Source organism: Silene latifolia, chromosome 2 (genome assembly GCF_048544455.1).
Source record: "Silene latifolia isolate original U9 population chromosome 2, ASM4854445v1, whole genome shotgun sequence".
Taxonomy (NCBI): domain Eukaryota; kingdom Viridiplantae; phylum Streptophyta; class Magnoliopsida; order Caryophyllales; family Caryophyllaceae; genus Silene; species Silene latifolia.
In genome coordinates this window covers 51,151,954-51,171,552 of record NC_133527.1, presented here as the reverse complement: position 1 = coordinate 51,171,552, position 19,599 = coordinate 51,151,954, and the positions used below count along the sequence as shown (strand labels likewise).

Here is a 19,599-nt window from a genome sequence, read left to right as displayed (position 1 = left end):
CATCTCTTATCTACTCAACTTGACTTGTAAGATATAACCCAACTCGAGTCTTGTTAGATCATGCATAGAAGTTGAATAGGAGGAAAGTAAGTCGACTTGTAGGTGTTGTACAATCTAATCGATTCGGCTCCGGGACCCAACCCTTCCTATGAACCGTAAGACATAACCCAACTCGGTTCCTCCACAACACTAATTGCTTGCATATAATTGTAAACATGTTTGTATGATCAATACCATGAATCCCCTATGACGCCATGACGTCCTAGCACTTTTAGCCATTTGTTTACATCCTTCTTTTATTGCTTGGTTCACTTTATTGCTTTTATTAGTCTAGAACACAACTACAAACCCAACCAAATTGTGACACTAGCATAAATTGAGATAGATAGACTTAGAACCCAAAGCACACCGTCCCATGGATCGACCTCGACTTACCGCTAACTAGTTGTTTGTTGAGTATTATAAATGTGTTTGATTGGATGTGACCCGACGACATCACTCATCAGTAGGCCACAGTGAAGCTGGGCACCAGGAAAGGAGGAGCCGCCGGGAGAATACTGATGAAGGTCGTCGTGACATGAATAGGTCACGGCCTGAAAGATCTAACAGGAAACAGAGTTCGGCGAGCGCCGGGGGGAGTTCGGGACCATACACCCAGAAGAGGTATCACGGTCTCACCCCCCTGGTCAAATCACCGGTCGAGGTCTATGCCCTGAGCAAGAATGAAGGGCAGAAGTGGGCAAGACCCCCCAAGACGAGGGCGGAGGGCGACGCAAACCAATTTTGCGATTACCACGGCCAGCCCGGCCATAAGACCGACGACTGTCGGCATCTGAAGAACGCCATCGAGGAGCTGATCCGGAAGGGGGCCCTCGGCAAGCACGTAGTCGGGGCCCCGAAACGAGCTCCAACGGGGCGAACAGAAATCGATATTCCAGGAGGATGGGAGTGATCCGGTGGTTATCGGAGGAAACGAGAACGGAGGATCGGCTAATGGGCACAAACGGCACCTAAATGAGCTTTACCAAGCCATCAACTTTGTGCCCACCACAGCAATCCCCGCTTCCACTGTCCCCGATATAACCATCGGAAAGAAAGACTACGAAGGAGTCATAGCCCCACACAAATGACGACCCGGTAGTCCACCGGACATATCCAACCACTTGGTTAAGAGGTGCCTAATTGATACAGCCGCCTACACAAACATCATGTTCAGGGAATGCTTCCTCAACCTCGGGTCAAGATTGAGGACCGAGTCCCCGCACCAACCCACTGTACGGCTTCTCTAGGGCCGGCCTGGTACCCCCGGGGTCAATCGGGTTCACGGTGATGTTCGGCGAGGCGGATGCGGCCAAGAACGTTTTATCCGAGTTCGTGGTCATTGATGGTTCGTCCGCCTACAATGTTCTGATAGGCCGGGTTACTTTGAGCTAGGCCGATCTTTGTAATGTCCATCCGGCCCCGACACCGATGTATGTCTCGGACCGGGGGGGAGGCACAAAAGCTCGTCTCAAAGGACGAGAGAGACGAAATTATCAATGTCCAAATATCCGCGCAGGGTGTAACATGCAATCCCTCAAAGTGGCGAAGAAATCGGAGAAGGGGAAGAACCCATCCTTACGACGGGGAGGGTGATCCGATGAGCACCAACAACGTCAGCATGGTCGAGGGAGCCGAGACCGAGCAAGTGGAGATTGACCCAGGACGCACCGTAACTGTCGGTGTCGGCCTGGAGCCAAAGTTCAGAGCCGACCTCCTAGACCGCCGAGAAAGAACAAAGACGTCTTCGCGTACTCGGCCGCCGAGATGCCAGGCGTGAGCCGAGAGGTGATCGTTCACAAGCTGAACGTACTCTCCAACGCCGCCCGTCAAGCGAGAAGAAGAGGAACTCCTCGGCCGAAAAGGATAATGCCATCAAGGCCGAGGTAGATAAACTATTAGAGGCGGGCTTTATCATGCCTTGTACTTACCCTGAGTGGCTAGCAAATGTTGTAATGGTGAAGAAGTCATCAGGGGGGTGGAGGATGTGTGTTGATTTTACAAATCTTAATAAAGCATGCCCTAAAGATTGCTATCCCTTGCCTCGAATAGATAGTTTAATAGACGCAACGGCGGGCTACACTATCGAGCTCGCTCGACGCCTTCTCGTGGTACCATCATATTCATGGTCGAAGAAGACATGCCTAAGTGCGCATTCATCACCATACACGGCACATACATGTATAAAATGATGCCGTTCGGTTTGAAAACGCTGGCGCAACTTACACTAGGCTGGTGGACAAAGTGTTTCAAGATCAAAAGGGCGAAACATCGAGGCTTACGTCGACGATGCTATTGTAAAAAGCAAGTCCGACAATGAGCACTTGGCCGACTTGAGCGAAACATTTTGTTCACTAAGGAAATACAAGATGAAACTTAACCCAATGAAATGCAACTTCGGTGTCCGGGCAGGTAAGTTCCTCGGCGTACTTGTCGGCGCCGGGGGAATTGATGCCAATCCGCAGAAAGTCCAAGCAACACTTGGACCTACCGGAGCCGAGGAATCGAAAAGAGGTTATGATGTTGACCAGGAGGATGGCGGCTCTCGCCCGTTTCATCTCTCGGTCAGCCGACAAAAGCACCCCATTCTTCAAAGTGTTGAAGGGGAATAAAGACTTCGGCTGGGGGAGGAACAGAGCACGCCTTTCAGTGCAATCGAAAGCTCATCTTCAAACTCTCCCGACCCCGTCTGTGCCGATCTTTGGGGGAGACGCTATATCTATACATAGCGATTACCTCGGCCACGGTCGTCCGTAATCATCGAGAAGAAGACAAGCAAAGAACACCCAATCTACTTTGTCACCATACACTGCTACCCGCCGAGAGAAATTACCCACCGATTGAAAAGCGGCCTTTGTTTGTCGTCGTTGCCGCAAGGAAACCGAAACCTTACTTCGACGCGATCCCTGTGACGGTCTTAACCGACCAACCATTGGAGAAAACATTGGAAAAATTTGAACAATCCGGCAGGCTCATCAAATGGGCAATAGAGCTATCCGGCTTCGGCATTCAATACTGTGTCGAGGCCCTCGATAAAGGGGCAGGCACTTGCGCAGACTTCCCGGCCGAGTGCACATACCAAGAAGAATCCCAGCCCGGCGTATGGGAAGTATATACCGACGGGTCTTCTACGGCAAATACTCAGAGCCGGCATCCTTATCATCAGCCCAAACGGGGACGAGTTTGAGTATGCCTTGAAATTTACCTTCTCGGCCTCAAACAACGAATCCGAATACGAGGCGGTGATAATCGGAGTCGAGCTAGCTAGAGTGCCGGGCGGAACACATTGTGTTGAAGAGGACTCACTATTGGTGACTAACCAAATCGAGAGGAGAGTATGAGGCTCGAGACGATGGGATGGTAAGATACCCGGAAAGAGTAAAAGCCGACACCGCAAAATTAAAATCTTTCCAAATCCAATGCATCCCAGTGTCCGAGAACAACCGAGCCGACGCTCTCTCAAAAATCGCCGTTTAACCATCAAGAATATCACCGCACCGTCTTTGGTGGATATCAGGAATGCTAAAAGCATCACCGAGACCGTCGGCATGGTGGGCGACATAGAAGCCGAGACGACGTGGATGACTCCGATAATGAAATACAAACTAACAAAAGAGTTACTGGGAGGACCGCGGTCTCTCTCAGAAGATAAAGAGGATCGCCGCAAGATACTTGGTGTTCGAAGGAGAACTATACAGAAGGTCTGTGATAAGACCACTTTTGAAATGTGTCGGCCCAGCCGACGCGGAACTCATACTGACAGAGATTTACGAAGGCATCTGTGGACATCATATGAGGGCAAGAACGCTAGCCCACAAAGCTCTCCGAGCCGGCTACTTCTGGCCTACCATGCTTGAAGATTCCAGAACTAAGACCAAGAAGTGCAAGAATTGTCAGATGCATGCTCCGGTGATACATGCACCTTCCCGAGACTTGCAGCCAGTACTTAGCCCCCTACCATTTGCACAGTGGGGGATGGATTTATTAGGGCCATTTCCGACGGCCTCCGGAGGAAGGAAGTACCTGATCGTCGCCGTTGACTACTTCACCAAATGGGTCGAAGCCGTCGCAGTACCTGCCAAGACCACGGCGGCCGTAAGAAAGGTGATTTAGGAGAACGTCATAACTCGTTTTGGGTTACCCCAAGTCATGGTATTTGACCACGACCGAGAGTTTTGGAGTGACACGGTGATGAACTGGCTAGAAGAACTCGGTATCAAGTTTGCATACTCCTCCGTCCGCCACCCTCGAGCAACGGCAAAGGAGGCGGAGGCAGCTAATAAAACAATCCTAAACGGGCTGAAAAAGAAGGTTGAAGATCTAAAGGGAAGGTGGGCTGATGAACTACCCGGCGTCTTGTGGTCCCTTAGAACCACGGAGAAAGAAGCAACGGGATACAGTCCATTCCACCTTGTCATGGGTCCAAGCCGTCCTACCAATTAAAGCATCGGTGTCGACATTCGTAACGCAAACCTTTAACCTGGGATCGAAAATGAGGAAGGCCCGAGAGCCTCCTGACCGGTCGAAGAAAGTCGAGACACGGCACGGCTCAACTTAGCCGTTTACCAAAACAGAATGAGAAGAGCCTACAACCGAAGGGTCCACAAAAGGGACTTAAGAGTAGGAGATCTAGTCCTAAGAAAGTCGGCCGCCACCAACAAAGGAAACATCCATGGCAAGATGACGGCCAACTGGGAAGGACCCTACAAAGTGGTTGAAGAAATGAGGCCGGCACATACCGGCCGACAGACATGGAGGATGTGCCTCTAATGAGCCACCGGAACACCGACAACCTTAGAAAATACTTCATATAGCGCAGAGGTGTCCGAGACCGTTGTGGGCACCCCAACGCATGATTATATCTAATGAAAAGTGTTCCAAGTTTTCCATCAAAATGAAGAATCCCCCTCCATAGTCCTACCAAAGTAGACGCCGCGCCAAAGCCAGCATCTCACTCCCGAAGTACAAAAGCATATAAGCACCGTTGAGACGCAAAATCGATCGCCCGGCCAATCCGGAGGTGGCAGAGGAAGCGATCAATATGTCTATAGATACGAAAAGCGATCAAAACGTAAACTCGGTTGCCTCGGCCAAAGCCGGAGTGACGAGGGAAACGCGACTTGCCCACAAGAAGCTTGTTACTCGCCACAACGACCAACATGCTTAGGAACGTATAAGTACGGTTGAGAAACGCAAATCGGACGCTCGGCCAGACCGAGAGTGAAAGAGGAAGCGATCAACACGTCTACAGATACGAACGCGTTCGTCACACAGAACCCCGATTACCTCGCCAGCACCGAGAGTGACGGGGACACAATGACCGATACGCTAACATGTTCACAACGGCGGTTGGGAAACGCAAATCTGATCGCCTCGGGCGGTGGAGGAAGCGACCGACACGCCAACATGTTTAAAAACGTTAAGTACAGTTGAGATACGCATTCTAACCGCTTGGCCAAGCCGAAGGCGTAAACGGAAAAAGCGCTCAATTAATAACGAAAGAAGACAACTCGAAGAAAATGAGATAAAGACCTCGGCCAAGCCGGGAGGCAAAATAAACAAACTCTTATTAAAGTATTTACAGATAATACAAGAAAGAAGTCGACGGCCGTCCCCATTGGGATAGCCTAAACACAACCTACCAAGAGTTTACAAAAAGAGAAGGAACAAAGAAAAGGTTACGGACATAAGACATTAAGTGCCAAAAGATGGCGGGGAGGAAAGGCTCAATAGTTGGCCCCGAACAGTGAAGCTATCCGAGATGCCGGTGAATCGGTGACGACCGCCCGTCTCCCTATGCCTCGCTTTTCGCCGCCATCGCAGCAGAGAACGGCATCACCATCGGTGGGCGACCCAGAGCCGACTTGGCGCCTTCAGTTTGCCTTTGCCCTCTCGCCTTCCTCCCCGGCCGCCTTCACCTTTTCAAAGCATGGGCCGCCTTCTTCGCAGCCTCCTCGCCGGCTTTCTTCGCCTCCGCCTCCTCCATGACCTTTTGCTCCGCAGCAGCCCGCCTTATCATCAAGCGGTGGTCAAATTTTTGCCACGGGAAGGAGCCGCCAGAAAGAGCTCTCGATTACTTCCCCGGTAGCTTCTTCGGCCTGGTCCCGTATTGGGCGCACATGTTAGGGATGACGTCGGTTTGGAGCGTCTCAATGTCCTCCTCCCTCTCGGGCGAGGATAGACCTTGTGTTCTGTGTGCCTTCGATCGAGCCAAATACAGAGACTTCCATTCTTCCCTCTTCTTAACAAAGAAAGTCGAAAGCAGTGAAGCTTATCCCGCTCCTCCCGCAGCCTTAGCGGCGTCGGCCCTCCGCAGCCTCAACCTTGGCCCTCTCGGCCAGGACCGCCTTTCAAGATCCTCCCCGAGCTTTCGCTCGCCGAGGAAATCATTTTCGGCGGCCCGGAAGTCCTTCTTCGCCTTCTCGGCCTCTTGCTTAGAAGCATCAAGCTCAAGCCTAAGCCGTTCAAGCGCAGGGCGCCTTCACCATGACCTTTTCTTGCTCCATAATGTGAGCACCGCCACGTCACCCACTTCGCCAAAGATCTTCCTAATCGGGGCGGGGAAGGCTTCGGGGAGGAGGAGACGACGGCAAAGACATTCTTATCACCCGTCCGCACATGCCGCTTCTCTAATAGCCATTCGGAGGGACCGGTAGACGGCGGCGGTTGATCTACAAAAATTCGGACAAAGCATCCATGTCAACATTTATTGACATACCAGAGAGCCTGTCATCAGGAACGCCTAATGAACCGGCCTAAACCGAGCCACAAAGTTAGATCCGTACAGGCTTGGCCTTCTTGGTTGGAGGACCCATTTCTTTGCCGGCCTCGGTAGCGATGGCAGCAAGCAGACAGACGCTGTCTCTTTTCTCTTACGTAAGAGAGGAGATTCCTCTGCAACGGTGACCTCCTCTTCGACATCAACAACGACCACCACCTTCTCCTTTTGGACCGCAGGATTGAAGGTTGAATCGAAGTTGACGCGTCGCCGCCGTAGACGTTGCTCTTGGCTTTCGGCGCGGCACGCACGGCGATCTTCCTCTCGAGCCGCCCCGCATCCAAAACCTTCAACTCGCCGATCCATAAGGTCGTTTGGGGCCGGTCTCGCGATCACGTGTCGCGGCCTTAGGATGCAAATCAACAACTTTCCCGTCCTTGTCAAGTCCTAACCTCTTGAGGGTCTCGTGAGCGATTAAGGCCAAATCGGTCCGCAAAAGAGACAAAGGGAGTTAAGCAAAAGAAATGACACAAGTTCAAAAATGAAGCATAAAAAGCAAAGATGGGCCTCACACCGACCCCACTCACCCCGTTCGAGGGCCGGTATGAGGCCGACGTGGCGAGCGACTCATCCCGAAGAACGATCTGCGTCGGGGGCATCCATCCCTTCGGCGTCCCATCCCTCTCGGCCTCAAACAGCCTCATTGCCCGTTTTTCGTCCTCATTAAGAGGGACCCTGTTGGCATCCATCTTAAGCTTACTCCGGGAGACGTATTTATCATGCTCCCCTTTGCTCTCGCACCGCAAATTGACGCGGTGCTGGAAGGACCGAGGCAGCGGATAATCCTCCGGAACCTCAACGTACACCCACCGCCCCCTCCAGTCCTTGCAAGACGTCATCTTGGTCGCGTGTGACGGCCGGCTCGGTTTGTATGCTATACCATCCATGGCCACCTAGGGTAGTTGGTTTGAGATGGTGGAGCCGGCGGAAGAGGTTCACCGTTGGGGCCTCCCCTTTGAAAAGACACAACCATACAAAACCAATAATCGTCCTGATGGCCAACGGATGCAGTTGGGCCACGGCGACGTTCATCGCTTTAATAATGGCAACGACGTAGTCATTCAGAGGAAACCGGAGCCCATACTCCAGGTGTCTGATATATACGCCGATACAACCCGGGGGAGGGCAACAGACGGCCTGACCCTCTTTAGGAATAACAATCTTATACTCCCTGCCGAAGGAGAAATGATGTTCAAAAAGTTCGTAACTGTAACAATCGGCGAACTTGTTCGTCCAAGCACGATCAGGACCGATCTTACAGGCGTCGCCATGATCCAAGAGATGCGGCCTCTCTTCATCGGAATGAGTCCTTTCCTCATCATCACCATCATCATCATCACCGTCATCATCAACATCATCACCATCATCCTCGAAATCCTCCAAATATTTTGGATCAATCTCGGAGAAAGCGGCCCGGGACCCCAACGGTTAACGGGTGACAACCAAAGTGCCTCCTCTTCATCGGGCGCGACGGGAGCCCCTGCGCAGATTACTAGGTCCAAAGATCGAGAAGACATGACAACAAATACTTAATAAATAAAAATTGAAAAATTTGTTTGTTTACCTTGGAAAAGTGTTACGCCGAGTAACGCTTTGAAGACTAGAGAGAAGTTTCGTCAAAGAAGGCTAGAGAGAAGAAATTTTTTTGAGAAAGTGAATTTTTGGCGGCCAAAATCGGGGCTAATCGCTCTATTTATAGAGCAAAGCCCATGAAACGGACAATCAGGGCAAAGCCCATGAAGCGTCAACCAATCAACGCCGAGCCACGTGTCAAGCATGCAGCCATGGAATGTCAATCGACAAACAGTTACAAAATTTCTTCAACACGCTCCTTGACAAAATGCCAATCGACGTATCTTCTTCAACACGATCCTTGGTATCTACTTGCCAAACGGCCCACTGTTCAACCGAGCTTGGCAAAGACTGTACGGGGCAATCAAAAGTACACGGCACTCACAACCTCGGTCTCGGCCGGCGCCATTTTCTTTTCCACATTTGATGCCCTTTACACATCCATGTGGAGGGGGATACGGACGGCCCGAGGAGAACCAAGCCGAGGAAGAAGAAGCCGGGAAGAAATTTTTACTTGCAGAATACGCTCAACACTCATCGAAGGTCCATACCACGGCATAGACTACGCTGGGGCAAATTGATGGGGCATATTTCGCACCCGCCGACCGAGTCAACATATTGAGCAAGGTCAAAGATATCCACAAAGAAGTCAACACTTGGACAAACTTAACCGACGACCCGATCGGCATTCACTGGGTCTCGGCTAGGCAACTAGCCACCGGGATACACATCCGCGTACTCACATCCAAGACCCCTCGGCATGGAGTCAACAGGGCCCGCCGGCCTGCCATGGGTCACCCGGCCGAGGGTAGAACAGTCTTTCCACCTGCTAGCCACTTGGCCACTACGTGACAAAAGGTGAAAGTCTATAAATACTCCTCAACCCTCATTGAGGAAAGGATCCCAAAAACAAGCTAATAATCCACAATTAATCTGGTACAAACTCCCTTATCTCTCTACAATATACTTTGCCAAGTAACACAGAACTTAATCCCTTTAAGTTTACTGACTTGAGCGTCGGAGTGAGTTCGCTCGGTACCAAGCCGAGCCCTCAGTTTGTTCATTGTTTCAGGAGAGGCCGAAAGGAAGAGTCAAGCAAAGTCATCATTCTACAAGCTTACGTGGTAACAAATCCTGCTCCGGAATTACACCCGGAACAATTATAGTTCAGTTCAGATCAGATCAGATAAATTCAGTTCAAATTCATTAAGTTCAGTTCAATTCAGTTCAGTTTAGATCCATTAATTTCAGTTCAGTTCCATTAAATTTAGTTCAGTTAGATAAATTCAGTAAAAAAAAAAAAAAAAAGGCCTAAACCTCTTGATGATAGTATCTTGGAATGATAACGTGCTAATGAACCCTTGTCTCTCTTGTAGTATTGTTGCGGGTAGGGATGGCAATGGGTAGGGTCTGGGTAGGGTTCGCCTAGATCCGGACCCGGACCCGAGATTTTTCCTTTGGACCCGTACCCGACCCAGACCCGCAAGGGTCTAAAATTTGAGGACCCATACCCGGACCCTATGGGTAAGGGTAGGGTCTGGGTCTACCCGCGGGTCCGAGTTTCAGCCACTTTAGTAACAAGATTAACAGCTATGGGGTCTATAATATTAAAAAAAATTCATACTACTTTAACATTATAAGTTTATTAATCTCTATTGTACACTACCAAATCCAATATACATACCAAATAGATTAAGAAAGACAAAGAAGACCTAAATTAATTTTACATTCAAATACATGTGAAAGAATCAAACTCGGAACCCAAAAATCAATACTGTACTTGATAGCCGTCTCCATCTGACCGTCGTTGGCTGCCGTTAATGGTGTTTTCGGTCGCCGCCTATTAGAGAGGTGGTTGCCAGTCGCGTATCAGTGCTGTGGTGGTGGTTTTCTTGTGTCAGTGGTGGAGTGGTGGTATTGTAAGAAGAGTTTGGTTGGGTTTTATCACTTTATGGGATGAGGGAAGAGAAAGAGACTTTAGTTGGGTTACTACGGTCTGCCAGTATGAATTCAGAAAAGTTGAGATTTTTTTTTTTTTTTTATAATAAAGGGTCTAAGGGTCGGGTATGGGTCTCATAACTTAGATTTAATTTGACCAAATATTTTCTTAAGACCATACCCGACCCATACCCATTCGGTGAAAAAAATGAGACTCATACCCGACCCGAGACAGTGCCTCGACCTCAGTGTCAGGTCGGCCCCCGACCCACTGCCATCCCTAGTTGCGGGTCACAAAATGGGTGCGGTGTACACCTAAGAAATACCGAACAATGACGGAGCTTGGTTCCTAGATTTCTCCGCCCACTCTCTTCAACTCTTCACCTTTCTTATAACAACTTAACTAACCATTTAATCCTCCCAAAAATTTGCTTAAAATCATACAGACTACCATCATTTATATTAATATTATTATTATTATTATTATTATTATTATTATTACTGCATTCATCTCTCAATTTGTTTACTATAATGGCTGCCACAATTCAATCACTTGGAGCTCCTTCTTTTTCTGCAATTAACTCCTCTCCTTCCAACAAATTCCATGGTACGACTACTTTTTTATTTGGAGGTTATATTCCCTCCGCCGCATTCATTTGTTTACGTTTTATATTTGTTCGTGGGGATTATTTTAATTCAAAGTAAACAAATGATTGAGACGGATACCGTTACTACTAGTACTACTACTATTAATGAATCAACTTGAGTTGATTATTGGTGATCCATTAAACCATTGATGTACTTTGTTCTTATCATCAATTTCAATTGTGTCCATTGTTTGCATTATTGTTTTTGATTGATAGGGAATAAAGTTGGGTTGTTAGTTGTAAGATCTGATCTTCGCCCAAACCGCTGTTCCATTCCCACCATTAACAGGGCTTCTAATCTTGTTACTAATGCTGTTGTTGTGAGTTATTTCTCTTGTATACTTCTCCATTTTCTGATATACTACTCTCTCCGTCTCAATCATTTGTTTAATTTTGATTAAAATACCCCTTACAATTACAAGCCATAAAAACGTAAACAAATGATTCAGACGAACGGAGTAATTATTTGGTGAAAAGTTTACAGCTTTTCTTATTGATTAAGACCTTCTAAGAATTGCACTTTCATGGGTAGAATTAAGAATTTTGTTTGGCTTAATGTTTGTCGCGTTTCTGCAGACTCCTGCAGCTCCTGTGGCATCTTCTAAGACTGGGTATGTTGTTTAATTTTTGTAAGAAAAATTAGACCTATACGGGGCGATCTTGAAAATAAGCATGAGGGTTCTATAGTTTCTTACTGGTCTAAACGCTCTAAATTAGTATCTCCAAAATGTTTATGATCGAAACTCTTGTTGATTTGGTTTATAGAATGCTGGATTTGTACACGAGTTTATGAGTATGCTCTTATTACCTTGAAACTTGGCATACTTAAGCCATATGCAACATGAAATGCGTGTTTATAAGGTCTGAAGAAAACCACATGTTTCAGTGTCTCTTGAGGGGTAGCGAATAGAGTTTGAAGCAAATGGCATATTGCGGTTAGCATCCATGCTACTGAATATTAAATATGACCCAGATCACCCTCCTATACGACGTTATCAAGGTATAGGTGCTTCCATAATCAAACATGAAATGGTACCATAACCGCATTTTAGGTGGTATCAGTCATATTTATAGCACAACGATCAAGTTTGGGTTGTGACAAGCAATTATGAGATAAAGTCTCAAAGTGAGTTTTTCTTTGCTCCTTGTGTATATTTGATGATCTGAAGAATTTAAATCCAAATTTTTCTGAACTCTTATATGTAGACGCTAGGGAAAACCTCCTTCCCCCTACAAGTACAGTCGTTTGTGATATCCCTGATAGGTTTTAATCATATTGTACATGCTGAGATATCAAATGGGGGGTCCCAAGGGTTGGAGGTATATTGGTTGTGTTACACAAATATATATATCAGAGATCGAAACAGGAGTAGAGTTAATGGGATCAAAGTAGACCTCCATCTTTTTTGACAAGTAATGAGGGTAACATTCTTAGCAGTGAGGCTTAGGAGGCTTTAGCCATTGAAGTTTAATGAGATAGGATTGAAAGTCGGGTGTTAAAAGAACATGGATTAACATTCTTTTGGGTTGTGTCAACAGCTACGATTTTATATCGTATGTGTAACCCTACTACAATTTGAAAAACATGGTCATAGTCCATTACTTTTACTGTTTTTCCTATTTCAATTGAATATTATCTATGTGCATTTCAGGCATGAAGTATTGCTCTTTGAAGCACTCCGTGAAGGTCTGGATGAAGAGATGCAAAGGGATCCACGTGTATGTGTTATGGGTGAAGATGTGGGTCATTATGGTGGCTCGTATAAGGTAACCAAAGGACTGGCTACAAAATATGGGGACTTTAGAGTTCTTGACACACCAATTGCCGAAAATTCCTTCACTGGAATGGGTATAGGAGCTGCCATGACGGGCCTTAGGCCTGTTATTGAAGGAATGAACATGGGTTTCCTTCTTTTGGCATTCAATCAAATTTCTAACAACTGTGGTATGCTACATTACACTTCTGGTGGCCAATTCACCATCCCGGTCGTTATTCGAGGACCGGGTGGTGTGGGACGCCAACTCGGTGCCGAGCATTCACAACGTCTTGAATCTTACTTCCAATCAATCCCCGGTATCCAAATGGTGGCATGCTCAACTCCTTACAATGCAAAAGGCCTAATGAAAGCCGCAATTAGGAGCGAGAACCCGGTTATTCTTTTTGAGCATGTCTTGCTCTACAACCTCAAGGAGAGGATTCCAGATGAAGAATACGTCCTCTCGCTAGAGGAAGCCGAAATGGTAAGACCCGGAGAACACGTCACCATCTTGACATATTCTCGGATGAGGTATCATGTGATGCAAGCCGCCAAGACATTGGTGAACAAGGGCTACGATCCGGAGGTCATTGACATTCGCTCATTGAAACCCTTTGATCTTTATACGATTGGCAATTCGGTTAAGAAGACGCATAGAGTGGTAATTGTAGAAGAGTGCATGCGAACTGGTGGCATTGGGGCCAGTTTGACTGCGGCAATTAATGAGAACTTTCATGATTATTTGGATGCCCCCATTGTGTGCTTGTCGTCTCAGGATGTTCCAACCCCTTATGCCGGGACCCTGGAGGAATGGACAGTTGTCCAACCCGCCCAAATTGTTACTGCTGTTGAGCAGTTGTGTAAGTAGGAAGACATTCAGACTGTACACGCACCGTCCCTTTCCTTTACCGCTTTTTTTTTTTTTTTTCTTTTAGTTAGTAATGTTATGTTGTCCAAGAACTCAATTCATTTGTGATTGAAATTTAAAATCTGATAGTATGTTATTTTCCATAATTGAGCTCAATGGCTGACTACATAATCAAGCTGCCTGACGATATTTTCTGTTAGATAATGTCTCTCGTGATGGTGAGAGATACTTGTCTTTGTTCGTCTAGGTGGAAAGACCTCCCTGATTGCTGCTTTGTTCTCCAGTATTTTAGGGAAAGATTGAGATAGCTTTATCCAAGTTTGTAAAAGCGGTTGATGAAATTCCTAAAAGTTTGGAGAGCACAAGAAAGAAGCAGGACTCATAATATAGTTTGGCCTTGGAATGAATATGCTTCACATATTGATGGGGGGATTGCAGGTATTACTGGCAAGGAAGTTGAGGAATTGGACCTCGATTTTTCATCTTTTACTTTGCCTCCAATCACCGATCCACAACTACCATCAGCTACCCTTTCCGTGCTCAATGAGTCATTACTCTCATTTTCCCTACATTTTTCTCTCATTTTAGTTACAAGGAAGTGCATTTGGTATGTAGGTTGATGGGAGTCTTATCAATTTATCATCTTGGGGGCATGACGATACCCTGCTCCTGTTTCTTGGCACTTGCATCGCCCCTGGGTTCTTGTAAATGTTATAACGTTAAACTTCAGTAAAGTACGAACATTTTTATGCTGGATGTTAAATTCAATTCATTGCTAACAGTACTTTTAATTGCTTTTTCTCGGCATTTGATTTGAAAATTGGGTTTTTACACTGTTTGGATTGATCTGATTATTGGTGGTTTTTGCATCTACTCTACTACACATTTTCAGTTTTGTCTTCAATATGTTACTAGGGCTTGGGGTAGATGGAGTGTGACGGGGACAGCGACAGTGGCGTAGGAAGAGTCAAAGGAAAAGAAACGGCTGCGTTTGTTTAAGTTGTACTCTTATTGATAGAATAAATTGTGTATGTCAAAAAGCAATACCCTTATTTTATAAGTACATGTATTACTCGGTATAAGTTTATTTCCATTCTCTCTGAAATGCCTGGCCATGTTTCTCTATAAGTATGAGGACAAACAAATAGACTTTCTGAAACAAGACTAAGACTATATACATCTTCAACAGATACAATGGAGAAATAAATCATCCTGGAATTTCTCAATGAGGTGTTGGGTGTAACCACAAAAGACTTTAGTGTGGGGAAGCATACATCTTTGAGCAGTCGGTTCATCGTATGCTCACAAATTTAACCAAAGAATTTTTATCATGATTTTTGTAAATCTTGACTAGGTTGCTCAGAGCTTTTAGCTGCATCTTTCGGAGTTTTGGCTTTCATTAATGGTATTCTGATAAACCGGAGATTAGGCTTCTTAAGTTGTAATTTCCATCTCCTGGGTTTGATCTGTCCTAACAATATCATCTGTTCTCTCCTGAATTTTCTATTAGCATACCATTTCCCACCTCGCCAGCCCAAGGCATATCTGCATCGATATGACAGCAAATTACCAGTGGACCGAAAATAAGAGACGAGTTACAAAACAGATGAAAAATGGTAAAATAAGTTAGTAGAGCCACAGGAGAGAACTGAGAAATCACTCCGCCAATGTACATGGATGGAGGGAGTTGTACGATACTTGCCTAATACAACCCCTACGAACTAGAAGATTGAACCACACGTCAGTGTCAACGACTTCCCATATTTTGCTTTCCAATCATGTGCAAAAATGCACTAGTTTCCTATATACTACTCCCTCTATCAGGTTTACAGGCCCCGGTTTAATAAAGTTTTTTAAGAAATTACAAGTATATACAAAAATTAGCATTACCAAAAAGATTATTATCATTATACCATTATTAAATCTCAACCATATCACATTTTGGGAGCTATCGCCCTAAGTATAGAAAGGCCTTAGCACTATTACCACAAAGTGAAGAGAAATTTTAGCAGATTTGTTTGAAATGTTTATATTGTTGTAAGCTGAGGAGGCATAAAGTTCAGTGTAATACAAGGGGAAGGGAATTTGATCATGTGATCTAGTAGATAAAACACGAGTTCTCACTTCTCAGTCTAGAATTAATTGAATATGTGTGTGTGTCAGTGTGTGGGTTGGGGGGTGGTGGGGAGCTCTCACATGGTGTAAACTGAGACCTAGTGTCTCAATTTGTAATAAAAAAAAGGCCGTGCTTTCATTAAGGAAGATTCAAATTTGACAAATTGAGAAACTGTATGTTAGTTCTCTCTCTGGATGATACAGTAAACTCTGAAAGCAAATGAGCATAAGAATGTCTCAAATTCATCAGAAATATTGCCGCCTTGAGCACAAAGAGATTGAAAGGTTTAAGTGCTGAAGTGTCTGAGGCTTTCCGGAGGGGGAAAAAAAAAGGCAGATGAAGCTTTATCACCTAAAGATATTGGCCACGTTAATTCAACATGTACTGAACTTGTATACTCCCTAAAACCCCAAAATATGCGTACAATGTGAAATAGCTTAATTATAACTTCAAAATGGAGCTGTTCTTTCAGAGGCATAACATAATGTTGAAGAATAAAACCATGTTTGTGTGATGTGAACTTGTCATGGGCAAAAATTTCAATCCAAATTTCCAAATAGTGCTTTAAAGGGGACACACAGGGTCTCAAGTGTAAGTAACAAAAGATAGTGAGATGCAAAATAGGGATAATGAGAGAAAATAATAAATTTAAAGAAAAATAAAAAGAGAAGAAGCGATATTATTAATGAGAGAACAAACCCAATGAGTAAAGTAGTCCCAGCAGTAGCAGCGCAGGATGCAATACTTAAACTTCCTGTATTTACAATCTTCTTAATTTCCTCTCGTTCAATCTCAAAAGTGCCTTTCATCTACCATATGATGATAATTCCAAACTAGTCAATTACTAGACTAATATGAGGTAGAGAATTCTCTATAGCTAACAACAATGTTGATATGGATGGTATAGAAAAAGAGATAATAAGAAAACATACAGCTTGTTCAATGGAATCAAGTCTTTTATCTACTCTGGTATCATGAAGGTGGCGAAGAGTATATCCAATCCAAGCAGTGCCAACGGATGCTAAAGAAGTACCAACTGTAAAAACCACCCTGTGCCTTTCAAAAGTATCCTAAACATAATAATATATTCATCTCATAATCAACCTTCTAAATCAAATCAACGAATAATTGAAACCCAATTCAGAAATCGAATTAAATTAAAGGAATTAAAACAAAAAGATGAACCTTGGTGGAATAGAATGTGTCTTCAACAGCAGACCAGGAATTAGAACCGCGTTTCTTCAATTCGGATCTCCATAACCATACACTTGATTTTAATGCTCGAAGCCTTTCAATTCCCTGCATTTCTTCTATTGCCTTTTTCTACAAACAATTACGGAGTAGTAGTATTAATTAATGAATAATGATATTTATACAACAACAATGGAGGGAGGCTCATAAATCTATAGCATCTCTTCTACGGGGCAGGGGCATGCCTCATTTCACCTTATGTCCCTCCCTATCAACACTATCTTTTCCCTCAAGCCTCTCAAGTCTCAACTAGACCGGCCAAACTTGAAAACACACAACCAAAATTAACGGGTTAGAATTGAGTTTTCATGCACAAATTATACATGTGATCGACACGAAATTTAATTGGGTTGTGTTTGTAATCTGTTTATCTGTGATATGAATACGAACTCGATATGACCTGATCTGTTTGTCAAGTCTACTCCCAACTCTCATTTTTCTTATGCCTAATAACTCACTCAACTTTGCGAATTCATCAAATTCGATCATCCATTTTATTTTATTTTTAATTAATAGACTTGGCTAGGAGCTGGATTTATATCTGGTTGGGCTCAGCTCCCTGTCTTAGCGCGGAACGAACCCACTTTAATTGTTACTTTGTCAGACTTAGGGGAGGAGGCCCTGAATCGGCCAGGATTGGGCTTCGCGGGTCCCCACAAGCCGGGGTAAGTGAATTTATTTATTTTAAAATTTTTAAAATTTCTAGGAAATAATTGTTAATTTTGATTAAAGTAAGAAGAAGAAAAAAGGCTTAGGCAAAAATATACTTCACTTAATCAAATTTAAAGTATTTACTTTTCATTTTGGTACAATTTAATCCAATGTATAAATCCCTTTCTTGACAACAAATTGACCAACATACCCTCATCACAAGCTTTTCATTTTGTCTAATCTTCTCTTCATAATATGTACGGAGTATCTTAGCAGAGTGCTTCAGGTGGTTCAAGAGTATGAAGGCTTCAAGTTTCACCCCTTATGTAAGCCTATGAAGCTATCTCATATGTGCTTTGCAGATGATTTACTTCTTTTCTGTAAAGGGTAAAGGACCTCTGTGACTATTCTTCTAAGGGCTTTTGAAACTTTCTCTTGTGCCTCAGGGTTGAAAATGAATAGAGGCAAATCTTGTTTATATGGTAATGATATTACCAGTGAAGCTTTTAAGGAGCTGATTCATTTAGCTGGGATCCCTGCAGGTAAGCTTCCTTTTAGATATCTGGGGGTTCCCATTATAGCTAAAAGACTTACTTCTTTAGACTGCTCTAAGCTGGTGGAAAGATTTGTAGACAGGATAAGGGCTCTTGGAGCTAGAAAACTGTCCTATGCAGGTAGACTGGTGTTAATTAAATCTGTGCTCAGTAACTTACATTGTTATTGGGCTCGAATTTTTATTCTTCCTGTGAGCATTTTGAATAAGGTTGAGGCTCTATGTAGAAGTTTTTTATGGCAAGGCAAAGAGATAGCTAATGGCCCGGCCCTTATTTCCTGGGATACCTGTTGTAAATCTAAGAAGGAAAGGGGATTAGGCGTTATTGATTTAAGGAGGTGAAATACTACTGCTATGGGTAAATACATTTGGTGGATTGCAGAAAGAGGATCATTTATGGGTCAAATGGATCCTTGCTATTTATATGAAAAATGGGGGGTGGTCTGATTATCTACCTAATTCTGAAGTAAGCTGGTCTTGGAGGAAGTTATGTGCTGTGAAAGACAGGATGAAAGCAGGTTATTGTGGAGACTGGTGGATGAAACAGGGGGGCATTTATACTATACATGATGGATACAAATGGCTGGGGGCTCCTGCTAATAAGGTGGAATGGACTCCTTTTGTTTGGAACAATCTGAGTCTTCCCAAGCATTGCTTTATTGGATGGCTTGTGGCTCATGGCAGATTGCTCACCAGAGACAGACTTCATAAAATGAAAATGTGTGAAGATATCGTTTGCTGTATTTGTGGGGCTCAGAAAGAAAGTCACACTCACCTTTTCTTTGAGTGTCAGTATAGTAAGGCATGTTTGGCTTTGTTTAATGGGCTAATGAAGACATTTATCCATGATAACAACTTTATACAGTGGTGGTTAAAGCTTCGCATGAGGAATTTGCTCAGAAAGAAAGTGATTGTTGCAGGTATTCATGTAACACCCCATACTCCAAGTGCATTACCAGGACCACTCAGGTATAAAGTTGTTACCATCTCGGTTTCCCGAGGCAATGATAATCAAAAGAAAATAAAGAAACAACTTTTAAATAGTATAACTTTAAAGTGAATACAATCCAAAAACCAACTGCCAAAACGGTTTACATGTTCATAAGCCAACTGTCTAAACAACTAAACAAATGTCTGATAAACTACTCAAGTTCCAGCGGAAGACTCTATCATCTGAAGGTGACACATCCCAGCTAGCCCATACGTCTCGACTCATACCTGCTCAACAACTGCTCACCATCCCCGAATGGATTACCACAGTTTTTAAAACAATAAAACGGGGTCAATACTATTCACACAATAATACATAAACAACTATTATAAGACAAAAACCAACATGTCTCAACCGTCACATAACCCAAACTCCACAATCAACTCCTCATCACCGACTACACACTAAAGTGTGTAGTCCTGCCAGAGCACCCGTCGC

At 44.6% G+C, this 19,599-nt stretch overlaps 2 protein-coding genes across 3 annotated transcripts; one reads left to right on the top strand and one right to left on the bottom strand.

Moving 5' to 3' along the window:
- Nucleotides 1-10,683: 10,683 nt before the first annotated feature.
- Nucleotides 10,684-13,755, top strand: LOC141642748 (pyruvate dehydrogenase E1 component subunit beta-like). Its single transcript, XM_074451666.1, has 4 exons — nucleotides 10,684-10,934; nucleotides 11,191-11,294; nucleotides 11,551-11,585; nucleotides 12,627-13,755. The coding sequence occupies exons 1-4, from the start codon at nucleotides 10,859-10,861 to the stop codon at nucleotides 13,597-13,599; spliced, it is 1,188 nt and encodes a 395-aa protein (XP_074307767.1). The 5' UTR covers nucleotides 10,684-10,858; the 3' UTR covers nucleotides 13,600-13,755.
- Nucleotides 13,756-14,651: 896 nt separating this feature from the next.
- Nucleotides 14,652-17,236, bottom strand: LOC141642749 (uncharacterized). Of its 2 annotated transcripts, none has more exons than XM_074451667.1 (5): nucleotides 17,152-17,236; nucleotides 16,901-17,038; nucleotides 16,648-16,785; nucleotides 16,415-16,524; nucleotides 14,652-15,144 (listed from the first exon to the last, which is right to left on the bottom strand). In XM_074451667.1, exons 2-5 carry the CDS (start codon nucleotides 17,018-17,020, stop codon nucleotides 14,928-14,930), a joined length of 585 nt encoding a protein of 194 aa, XP_074307768.1. In that variant the 5' UTR covers nucleotides 17,021-17,038; nucleotides 17,152-17,236; the 3' UTR covers nucleotides 14,652-14,927. The 2 variants fall into 2 exon arrangements, with proteins under 2 accessions (XP_074307768.1, XP_074307769.1); XM_074451668.1 differs by having other exon boundaries at nucleotides 17,162-17,180.
- Nucleotides 17,237-19,599: the final 2,363 nt, after the last annotated feature.